Source organism: Microtus ochrogaster, chromosome 4 (genome assembly GCF_000317375.1).
Source record: "Microtus ochrogaster isolate Prairie Vole_2 chromosome 4, MicOch1.0, whole genome shotgun sequence".
Lineage (NCBI taxonomy): Eukaryota > Metazoa > Chordata > Mammalia > Rodentia > Cricetidae > Microtus > Microtus ochrogaster.
Window position 1 is genome coordinate 47,300,447 of NC_022011.1, and position 11,854 is coordinate 47,312,300.

The 11,854-nt window shown below is 54.2% G+C and overlaps 1 protein-coding gene across 2 annotated transcripts; it reads right to left on the bottom strand.

The window, feature by feature from the left end:
• Positions 1–598: 598 nt before the first annotated feature.
• On the bottom strand, positions 599–11,854 carry Slc27a4 (solute carrier family 27 member 4). 2 transcript variants are annotated; one of them, XM_005346165.2, is made up of 13 exons: positions 11,553–11,854; positions 9,958–10,124; positions 7,858–8,252; positions 6,366–6,524; positions 6,109–6,178; positions 5,923–6,014; positions 5,084–5,193; positions 4,619–4,828; positions 4,320–4,446; positions 3,651–3,788; positions 3,289–3,453; positions 3,072–3,218; positions 599–1,494 (listed from the first exon to the last, which is right to left on the bottom strand). In XM_005346165.2, exons 2-13 carry the CDS (start codon positions 10,116–10,118, stop codon positions 1,337–1,339), a joined length of 1,932 nt encoding a protein of 643 aa, XP_005346222.1. In that variant the 5' UTR covers positions 10,119–10,124; positions 11,553–11,854; the 3' UTR covers positions 599–1,336. The 2 variants fall into 2 exon arrangements, with proteins under 2 accessions (XP_005346222.1, XP_026634515.1); XM_026778714.1 differs by lacking the exon at positions 11,553–11,854 and adding an exon at positions 10,678–11,432.

Here is an 11,854-nt window from a genome sequence, read left to right on the forward strand (position 1 = left end):
CAGCCGTAGTTTGGGTCGGAGACCTCATCCTAAGGGGCCCAAAGACAGAGCTTGGATGTGAGACTTGGACAGCCTCAGGGTGGGGAGACAACAGTGAGTCTCTCAGCAGATACCCCCAAATAACTGAGATGTCTGCTAACGGAACAGGGTAACAGCCCAGGGACAGCTGTCCAGGTGAGAACTTTCTCTCAAAGTCCCCAAGAATTCCCCTCCTTCAAACTGTCTCTTAGCTTCTGAATCCTCCCAGCTGTCCCCACTGTTCAAGATAGAGTCACCTGCCAGGCGGTGGTGGCGCACGCCTGTAATCCCAGCACTCGGGAGGCAGAGGCAGGCGGATCTCTGAGTTCGAGGCCAGCCTAGTCTACAAAGGGAGTCCCAGGACAGGCTCCAAAGCTACAGAGAAACCCTGTCTCGAAAAACCAAAAAGAAAAAAGAAAAAAAAAGATAGAGTCACCTGCCCAAAGCCACAGGCTTCTCCCAAGGGTTAAGTTCACAGGTTTAACAACCTGTCAGATCTGGGGACAGGAAGGTGGGAGATGCGGACCTTACCCCAAGTGCTAAGGGGCCAGAGAGGCAGGAGGCAGGCGAGGAGTCAGACTAAGAGGTCAAGGTCGAGGCAGAGTTTATTGGCCCGGGAGCCTTCCCTCTCATACCTGCTCCACCCAGTCAGGCTAGGATTGAGTGGGAGAAGGCAACAGACTCACAGACAGGCAGGAAGGCTGCATCAATCAGGGAGACACACAAAACTCTCCTCTCCCCACCCTCCCCAAGACAAGGACACAGGGAACCTGGAGAAACAAGGAGTGTGATCAAGACTTCTTGACACTGGGGCCCAGTGGCCACATGCTGTCCCTCCTTTCCCAGAGATGCAAGCAGGGTTGGTGATGCTTTGGCAGCTGTGGCCCAGGATCCTCGGTGGATGTCCATGGCCGGCCACAATAGTCTCTGGCTACTCGGCTTCCTGAGTCTGGAGGCTTTTGCCTTGGCCTCACTTGTAAGTACCCTTCCTTTTGGAGGGAGCTTGGCGACCCCTCTCCTGCTCCCTGCCCTGTTTGACTAAAGACATTATCCTAAAGGGGTCTGTCAGCAAGCCTGGACCCAGAGGCCTCGCCTGGTCCAGAAGAGAGCTTGGACACGAGACTTTCACAGAAAGCCTCAGCAGGGTCGAGGAGGCGGCAGTGAGTCACTTGGCAGTTTGGGAGGGAGGGGATCAGCACCTAGGGGCGGAGGTGCGGGCCCTGCTAGCTTTGGTCTGGCATTGCCCAGGACCCTCTGGGGCAGAAGCTGGGGCTCTGAATCCAGCATCCTCTGGCCCTCAGAGGGAAGTAGAGGGAAATCACAGCTTCTCCTCGCCTGCCTGGATGCGGGTATAGGCCTCTTGGTCCAGTGCAACATAGCAGCCCTTCCGGGCATCCAGATAGAACAGTGGGTCTCTCACAACAGCTGGGTTAAAGCCTTCCTTCCGCAGCTCTGTCTTCTGGAACTTGAAGGTCCCTAGGGAGTAGGGGAAAGAAAATTCAGAAAGTACAAGACAGGGGTCTGAACTAGAAACTGAAGAAGTGCTGAGAAACGAGAGCTAGGGAAGAAACGGCACGGGAGGAAGGGGCCAGGCTCTTCATCGATCACACAGGGAACTGCCCCTCAAAGCAGTACTGTACAGTGGTGGAGGGCGGAGACAGGACACAGGGACACCATATGCCCCACACCATTGAATGACAGCAAAGTGGAGGCCAGAATCTGGGTCCCCTCTGAGCACTGAATGGCTGAAGCGGCCTCAACGCCCTAAGGCAGGTGTTCAACCATATTCTAAGATGATTGCTTTCTTCCTTTTTGGATAGGGTCTCACTGGAGAGCCCTGGCTGTCCTCCAAATTCACAAAACCCGTCTCTGGCTCTCCAGGGCTGGGATCACAGATAGGCATCGCCATGCCTTGCTTGTTAATCATTTCTGAACCCAAATCCCACAGCTAGTAAGTGGTAGAATTAGGGTTTGAACCTGCTCTCCCTGCATCCGCTACCCTCTGAAATGTCTGCTGCAGAATTTCAGACTTAATCTAGGCCTCAGGAGCCAGTTCCACCCCCATGCTCTTGGGAGTACCTTGAGACCAGACAAGCCTTGCGAAGAAGGAAAAGCTACATGAAAGGGAAACCACCCCAGGTGAGGCCACTGGGCCAGCACAGCTCACATGCAAGTTAAGTAAGATTTCAGTTCCTCAGTCACACTAGCTCCACCTCGAACGCTCACTCCCCCCACAGCACTGCTGCAACCAGAGTGGACAGAAGAGATGCCAACACTCGCATGAGCACATAGAGTTCTGCAGGACAGAGCTGCAGCAGAGCAGCCATGAGACCTGTGTGTGTGACTGCGGCCTCTGCAGTTCTACCACCCACCTTATAGCTGAATCAAAACCCCCAATACTGTGACCTTTAGAAACCTTTGCTTGTAGTTCATTCTGCAGCAAGGCTGACCTCAACCCTCAGGAAGTTCAGTCTCAGTTGTGAGCCATTTTTTTGGGTTTTTTTCTTTTTCTTTTTTTGAGACAAGGTTTCTCTGTGAAATGGTCCTGGCTATCCTGGAACTTTGTAGACCAGGCTAGCCTTGAACTCACAGAGACCTGCCTGCCTCTGCCCCTAAGTGCTGGGATTAAAGTCTTCTGCTGCTATTTTATTGTTGTTGAGACAGGGTCTTGTATATTGTGTAGCCAAGGCTGGCCCAGAAGAACTCTCCACCCGCCTTCCTCCACCCCAAAGCATAACTGGGTGTGTTAGCACACAAACCCCAGCCCATTATCTTTGGAATTCCTTTGGAATTTTCCCCTTCTGGGTCTAAAAGATTCCAAGGACCTCAAGTCTAGTCGGACAGTATCTCAGAACCACAAGGCAGCCCCAGAGAACAGTGCTCATTCTAAGGGATGCTGAACCTTCTTTGAAGGCTGTTTCCACAAATTTCCAGACAACAGGGCAGAATCTCAGACCCAGGGCAAGGCTGTGTGTCAAGGTCAGAGACCAATCAGGAGTTCACACTACAGAAAGACTGAACCCTGGAATCTAGGAGCTGGAAAAAGGGCAGACCTGTTTTATGCAGCTCAGGCAGGAAGCGCAGGAAGATGGGGCGGGCATACAGCGGCAGCTCCTTTTCCAATGTCTGTGCAAAGCGCTTCAGGTCACAGCTGCTCGTCGGGCTTGCCACAGCAGCCATTCCTGCTCGGCCCTCAGTTCCTGGGAGCAAGAGGGCACAGGTGAGTGTCAGGCAGTGTCCTGGCACACCCACCGTCCTCCCCATACACACCTGGCACCTCGACACCATACACGGCCACATCGGCCATCTCCAGCAGGCGGCTGAGTGTGCCTTCTACTTCGGTGGTAGACACATTCTCCCCTTTCCAGCGGAACGTGTCCCCTGTGCGGTCTCGGAAGTAAATGTAGCCCAGCTCATCCATCACCAGCACATCACCTAGAGAGGTGTACAGTGTCGGGATTGGGCCAGCCTAGTTCTTGATAGCCTAGCTCTTGACCGAGGTTGAGTCAGGCGGTCATCCCTGAAGCTCAGGGGCTGGGTTTTGAGGAGTCCAGGGATGTGTTCTCTGGGTCAGTGGAAGCTCCCCTCATATCTCTCTCTCTGGAAGGGACAGCAAAGAGCAGGGAACTTACCAGTGAGGTAGGCTTGGTCCCCCTTCTTGAAGACATCTTTAGCGATCTTCTTGTTGTTGGCACCCTGGTTGAGGTAACCATCAAAACGGCGCAGGGGGTCCTGCTGGATAATGCGACCCACCAGCTGGCCTGGCTGGCCTAGGGACGAGAAAGGCAGTCAGATGCGGCCTATTCTACCTGTCTTCTCTCACAAAGGCACCCTACATCTTGAGCTGACTTAATGTAAGCTGACTACCACAGAAATGCCCATGTAAGCTGGGCAGTGGTGGCACTCAGGAGGCACAGGAAGGGCATCTGAACAATTGGACCCACTGAGCCCTGCTTCCGCCCTGGCTCTTCTCAGACTTTTATTTCATTCATCACACACAAGCCTTAGGGCAGCCCCTGGGCTATGTGCATACATCACCTCCTGTGAAGGTGACAGACTCTAATGGCTCTAAAACAACAGTACAGGCTGAGGAAGAGTCAACCCTAGGTGGCCAGGAAAGGGCTGTCTCAGGAAGGTGGCATGATGCGTGCATGAAGGTAAAGTGATGGCAGCAGCAATGGGTAACGTGCCCCTTAGAAGAGAACCCACACAGAACAGGTTTCTGTAGTTATCTACACTGGCTGACTACCTCCAAGACAAGATCCCCCTCCTCAGATGCCCAGTTCCCTCATGGGGCAGACCTGGTTGACAGGGAATGCAGACACCGTCAGGTCCCCGGATCAGTTCCATGGTATCCTCATTGACTCGAACCAACCGGATGGGGTACACGAAGGACAGGATGCGGCTATTGAAGCCACAGGCCCCTACCTGCAAAGGCCGAGATTTGGGCCGGGGCTCCATGGACTTCCCAGTAAGACAGTGGGGCTAGAGGGACCCTGCTCTTTACTCTCAGGCTGAAATTCTCCTTAGCCCTCTGCAAGCCTAGGACCTATTGTGGTCCATCCCCACAGCAGCATTATTACCCCAATCTGTACCTTACCTGGCTGTCAAAGTTGCCCAGGCTACAGTTGCACTCAGTGGCCCCATAGAACTCGGCCACTTGGGGGATGTGGAACCGGCTGGAGAAGTCGGTCCAGATGGACTGCCGAAGGCCGTTGCCCAGTGCCATGCGCACCTTGTGCCGAGACTCAGCCTCCCGGGGCGGCTGGTTCAAGAGGTAGCGGCAAAGCTCGCCAATGTACTGTACAATCTGAGGTGGGTATAGGCGTGGGTATGAGTCCACACTCTAGGGGTACCCACTTGTCATCTCCCCATTCTTCCAGCCCTCCCCAGCAGAGGTTGACAGTTCCCTCTCTCTCTGGGCCTCAGATTTCCCATCTGAACCATGAAAATGCTGCCCAAGGATCCGTTCTAAACAGCCTCAGCTGTTCAGATGCCTCCACATGTGGGTGGCGGGAGGGAGACAGGGGGATGGGGCTGCTCATGCCTGTCCCTTCTCACTCACTGTGCAGTTATACTTGATACAATCATCCCAGAACCGGGAGGCTGAGAACTTCTTCCGGATCACCACGGTCATGCCATGGAGTAGACACTGGCCGATCCCCACGATGTTTCCTAAGTCAGAGGGGCCTAGAGGTTAAGGAGATAGAGAGCCAACCCCAACAGACTCCTCCGGCTCAGGCTTGCCTCTTTAGAGACAGGGTCTCAGTCCAGGCAGGCCTCAAGCTTGCTGTAAAGAAGAAGACAGGCCTTGACCTCCTGATCATCCAGCCGCCACTTCCCAAGCCTTGGGATTACAGGAGTTCACCACCGCAGCCAGCTCTTAGTCCTAACTTTTCACAGACCCTTCCCCTGGTCCCCTCCTGCTCTGTCCCACTACACTAATTGGCCACACCTCTCTTCTACCAACCATGTCTCCATCCAGTGTCTGTGGAATCAAGGCCGCCCCCAGTTGGCAAAGCTGCCATTTAATAAAACACTGCGAGCTTCCTATCCGGCACCTGTCTCCTCTAGAAGGTCTTCTCGGCCCCCAACTGGTCTTCCCGTGTATGACACCTGTGCTTCTTGCCCCTCCCTTACCTTCATTAAGTTATCTCTCCCCGAGGTCAGGCAGGTCCCCAGCATCCCCCTGCCTCCTTCAAACACACAGACCTCCTTGAATTATCTTGGAGGTCAGAACGATACCAGCCTCAACACCCAGCAGGCACCGACCCACACCAGGAGTCTCGTATCACCGTCAGTGGAGTCACTGCCCTTGCATCAATCGGAACGCAGATTTGTGGCTAGAAAAGTGGGGCTCCTAAAGACACAGGGTGCTAGCAGCTAAAGGAGGCCCAGGGTTACCTGCTGAATGGTAGAGAGGGAGGCAGTCATAGACAATGTCGTCAGGCCGCATGCGGAATCCGTAGTACACCAGGGCAGCCATACGGTAATACCTTCAAGGGGACAGGGTAAAGAGCTCAGTGGGCACTCTGGAATAGCAGAAGGAAGCTTCGCAGTCCCACGAGGTCACTTCCACTTGCCCCTTACCTGCTGTTCACCACAATGGCAGCCTTGGGTAGCCCTGTGGTGCCCGATGTGTAGACATAGAAGAGCTTATCTGAAGGGAACAGACATGCAGGTTACTCCTGGCTAAGACTCATAGCAAGTTGCAGGGTGCACGCAGTCCTACAGACAGGTACTAGCATGGATTGCTTCACAAATCCCACAATGCCACCTTACCAGTAACCCCGGTTCATCCTATTTCCAGTGCTCATTAAAACCCTCCAGGGTGGTGAGAGGCCTACCTGTAAAGCCCTTGTCAGGATGACTGGGCAGGTGCTTCGGGGCATTTTCTAGCAGAGGGTCCAGATGCTCTGTGTTGGCAGGCACTGTGCTGGGCTCCCAGGAACCGGAGCAGAAGAGGCTGAGTGAGGGCTTCAGGCTACCATGGATCTCAGAGACGGCTGCAGGGGAGAAGATGCGGGTCAGAAGCCCCATGTTCCCATGTGCTATGCCATGGTTAAGCATGCTGTCAGGGAAGACTGGCTGGTGTGGGGAAATGGGTAAAACATATCACTCCTGACTGGACACAATGCCTTACCCATAGTTCCTGTTTTTGTAAAGCTACCAACATCAATTCCCCACCTCCCTGCCCTATGATCCCGCTTTAAAAACATGTAGCTATGTATCTGGCCTGATATTGCTATGTAATCCAATCCTCCTGCTTCAGCCTCCTAGTGCTGGGATTATTAGCATACACCATCATGCCAGCTACCATCTGCTCATTTTACAGACGAGGAAAGTGAGTGCTAAGGACGGAAGACATGGCTCTAGTTCATGCCAAGCTTTCCCTACTCTACTCTGACTCTGTAGGGACTAGTTAGAGAACAAGAGGAGGTGGTGGCTCCAGTTCTCAGGAAACGTTCCTCAGGCCTCCTGGAGCTGCACAGACTCTATTTTCCCTGGGCAGGAGACAATCCTGGCCCATTGGCTCTGCTTTCTCTAGCTTTAAATTCTGGTGCTGGAGAGATGGCTCAGTGGCTAAGAGCACTGACTGCTCTTTCAGAGGTCCTGAGTTCAGTTCCCGGCAACCACATGGTGGCTCACCATCCATAATGGGATCTGATGCCCTCTTCTGGCGTGCAGGTGTACATGCAGACAGAGCATCATATACATAAAAATAAAGTTCTTTCTTCAATGCTAGGAATGCAGCCTGGGGGCTCACACATGCTAGGAAAGAGCTACGTCCTTATTAGTCTTTCTGGCTTCCCCTTGACTCCTTTCTGCATGCTTCCTTCTCCACAGCAGTGTGGGCAGAAAGAGCAGGGAGGCTGTGGTCCAGCCCAAGATCAAATCCTGGTACTGCTGTGGAACTGTGTGACTCTTGGTGAATGTCTTACGTCCCTCTAAACCGGTCTCATCCTCCGAGAACCAAGACAACAATGCCTCTCTCCTGGCTTAGTGAAGCTCAGGGCTGGGCAAAGCACTGTGCTTAGCATGTTCGGCAATAAATAAAACTCAGGCCTGGAAGGGGGACTGGATTCCCCCTCGACAGATGAAGAAGAGGCCAAATCTACCTGAGGACCAGCCAGCACTGGCCACTTTGCTGGTGCTTTAGAGCAGGAACCTTCTTGAGATTTGTGGTACTGCAGATAGGGAAACTAAGGCTTAGGGAATGGGTTGTCCACACAGGCTTGCCAAGGTCCAGAAGCTCCGAAGCCCAGACTCACAAACCCTCCCTGGAACGGGGTTGTCATCATCTGTGGAAGTCCCACGGGTCTTCCACTTACAACTCACCTGAGGCCATCTCGCTGCCAAAAATAAGGGCTAGTGCCTTTGAGGTGTCAAGACAGTGGCGCAGGGCATCACGTCTAAGGTTGGTGTTGATGAGAGCCGCCTCCACGCCCAGCTTGGCCATGCCCAGCCATAGACCCACAAACTCATTACGGTTCTCCATAAAGAGGGCAACTACATTGCCTGAGACCAGGCCCCGGGCCTGCAAGAAGTTGGCCACACGACTGGAGTAGTCATCCAGCTGGCGGAAGGTCCAGTGGGTGTCTGTTCCCTCGAAAATCAGGGCTGTCTTGTCGGGGTGGCGTCGCACCACTGAGGCAAACAACAGGGGCACTGTCTTCCGCTCCTGAAGGTACCGTCGAACCTTTGCCTTCACCTTCAGGAGCACGATGCCGCCACTGTGTGGGAGCAAGGAAGCCATGAGTGCTGAGCCAGTCAAGTGCTGCTGTCCTAAGGGCCAGAGTCTCAGGAACCAGGTTTTTTTGGTTTTTCAAGGCAGGGTGGAGCTTGCCCTGGAACTAGCTCTTGTAAACCAGGCTGGCCTCGAACTCACAGAGACCTGCCTGCCTCTGCCTCTGCCTCTGCCTCTGCCTCCTGAGTGCTGGGATTAAAGTTGTGTGCCACCAACCACCTCGCTAGGAACCAGCTTTCTAACACCCTCAATTGTCAACTCCTAGGTGCTCGGCACTGTCTATATACCTTCACTGAGGCCTCATAGCAGCACTGAGAGCCATAGTTACTCTCCCTTGATGCAGGAAGAGGAAAAAAAAAACCCTCAGGTTTTCATGGTGCCACAGCTGGCCCAGGGCTTCAGAGGTCAAATGTAACTGAGCCAACAATCCAAAGTCAGGTCTCTCCGCTGTTCAACTCCAGAGTTTCCACTCTTCTGCTTGGTTTTTTTTTTTTTTTTTTTTTTGAACAGTATCTCTCTATTATGCAGCTCTGGCTTCCCTGGAACTCACTATGATAGCAGGCTGGCCTCGAACTTACAGAGACACAGCTGCCTCTGCCTCTCAAGTGCTGGGATTAAAGGTGTGCGCCACCATGTCCAGCTCCAGAATTCCACTCTTATTCTCTTCTGAGTCTGCGGTTCTGCCAGAAGCCCTCTGGGGCCCAAGCCCATAGTCTAGCCTCCCTTGGCCCTCACTGCAGAGAAATCAGGGATGAGTCTTCCTCCCTAAATGCAGAGGCAGGTATGTGTCATAGTTACTACCTTGTCCCCGAGGCCTTCTCCGCACTGGGCAAAGGGCAAATGTCCCGTGCTGGGGGAACTATCTTCACACGTCACACTACCAATCCCCTGCTTCTGCGCCTTTGCCAGTGTCCTCTGCTGTGCACTGGCCTCCCTCGCCTAAACGGAACCTTTGAGGCACAGTGCTTTCTCTCCAGGAAGCCTCCTGGATTCCTGGTCTCAGTTCCTTGCCCGAGGCCCTGTCTCCCCATCCCACACTCCCACAGCTCCTGTGGGACCCCTGATACCTCCTTTTATAGTCAGCCCAGACTGACAAAGTGAACTACCTGCTCTAGGTTCCTAGGTAGAACCCAGGAGTGAGCAAGACGGCCAGAGCCTGTGCAGCATGGCACTGCCAGCTTAGGGAGTTACTTCGTCCCTTTCTTACCTCCTGACTAGTCTGAGTCTGGCAGATGGAGTCTGCCTTCCTCCTCTCTGGGCCTCGGAGCCAGCCCAGCCTGGCATTAGAGCAGCTGGGAGCAATTACTCCCAGATAGCTGGGGCCTGTGCTAACATCCACTGTCGCCTTGGGTTCTCTCAGGCTGTGCCACCCTGAGGAAAGGTTCTTTTCCTTTGGGATTTTCTTCACCTTGCAATAAACCAGTGTTCTCAGGACCCCTTACAGACATCTCTCCAACCAACCTGCTCTGATGTATGCCCCAGCTTCCAAAACCTGCCCCAGGTCAGAGAGTCTCAAGTTGGAGACTTTGACCTTGGAGATGAAAGTACCTGGCACAACAGCCAGGAGAAGGGCATGAAGAAGAGGCTGTCCTTTGTGACCCAGCTATCTTATGCTGGCGGGGATAAAGGATGGTAAAGTCCAGCCATTTTTTTTTTTGAGACCCCCAAGAAGGGCTAGATATGGTACTCACAAGACATCTCGCCTGACGGTCTTGATGAAGATCCGGACGAAGCGCCAGCCGCCAGCCCCCAAGTACAGGAGCAACAGGGAGAATCCCACTTGGGTCCAGGGCAGTTTCAGCACCAGCTTGGAGAATAGTAATGCCCCCACCAGAGATGCCCCAAGCAGCATTGTGACCTGCAGGTACAAGGTGGTTAGGAGACTCAGATGACGATTTCTTTAGGGGCCTCAACCTCTTGACCTAGCAGCCACTTCAGTTTGATCCCAAAAGGTCCCCCAAAGAGACTGCTTAGTCACCTCAAAAGGAGTGGCTTAGAATAAGGTTCAAGACTTTGGTTTCACGCCAAGCTGGAAGGGATTGAGGTAAAAAGCTCCGGGGTTAGCTGGGCCATGGTGGCGCGTGCTTTTAATCAAATCACTCAGGCAGAGGCAGGAATCTCTGTGAGTTTGAGGCCAGCCTGGTCTACAGAGAGAGTTCCAGGACAGTCAGGGGAGCTGTTACATAGAGAAACCCTGTCTCAAAAAATAAACAAACAAAAATCCCCCCAAAACTCTGGGGTTAAGAAGCAAGAGGATGGTCTAGCTTCTAGTTCTATCTCTGAGCACCACACCAAGTGACCTTGGGCTAGCCCCTTTCCTAATTCAGGCCACAGCACTCTGCTCTATGCTCTGGGGGTTAGTAAGACTTGTTCTTAGAACCTTTCCAGCCCAAACAGGACAATCCACTCACCTATATTCAAGTATCCTAACCAAGATGGCTGGGAGGTGGGTACTGATAAGTGCCTCTGGCTGGACTCCTCTCCCAGGGACTCCAGGAGGTTCTGGAGCTGACAACACCCAAAGGGCAGTTTCCTGGGAAGGGAACCCTGCACAGTCTCTGCCCACGGACTCAAGCGTTGTGCCTCTATTGGTCCATAGAGGGCGAGCCAGCAAATGGGTTAGAGGCTGGAGGGGCCTGAGAGGTGACAGCTCTGAGGTAGGGAGGAAGGAGATGGCTGTTGGAAACCACAATACTCACCTACACCCACATACTCAGCAAGCCCCTCAGACGAATCTTGGGGGACTAGGGTTGAGGGGAAGGGGAAAGGCTGTGTGCAAGCACAGGGCAGAGATTAAGGCCAGGCACACTATTCTTGCTTCTTTATGGATTTGGTGAAGAGGACAGCTAATGGATTGCTTTTCTTAGTGTTTTCTTTTTCTTGGGAAGAGCCGAAGGTCAAAGCTTGAATATCTCCAAGCTAGGCGGAGGACCATGGCCTGAATCACAGGGAACCCCTTATGAGAGAGACCATCTTCTGGTGAAAAGCATTAAGCTAGGGGTGGGAGGACTAATGCAGGATCCCCAAGATCCTTAGCCCTCTAACCTGCCAGAGTCACTCAGAAAAGAGGCTACTAGCCGGTCCAAGACCGCTGAGAGAGAAGACAGGTCAGGAGGGGGTGCCGCGGACCGACCAGCGTGAATAGATAGCCAGGACAACAGAGCGCAGGGCTGGGAGACGGGGAGGGAGGGCGCGCCCCTCAGCCCCGGCCGGTGCCGCCGTCTCCCCCTGCTCGGCCTGGCACGTTCCCCCCGCTCAGAAAGCCGCCGTCCCCGCTTTGGCTCACCCGGCTGCGGCTGCGCGGCGCGGCGCCCGGTCAGGATGCGGCCCGGTTGCGGCAGCAGCGGAGTGCGGAGCGCTGGGGGCATCGGCCGCCCCGGGGCGCACACAGCCGAGCCTCAGCACGCCCGGCCCGCTCCGAGACCTGGTAGGGTCTGTACCTCCGCGGCACTCCACCCCCGCCCACCTCCCGCACCCGCACCGGCTGTGCCGGCCCGCAGCACCACCTTCCGCCCCGTCCCGCAGAGGGCGAGTCTCTGAGCTCGTGCGCTCAGCGCAACCCAGCCCCAGCGCAACCCAGCCCCAGCG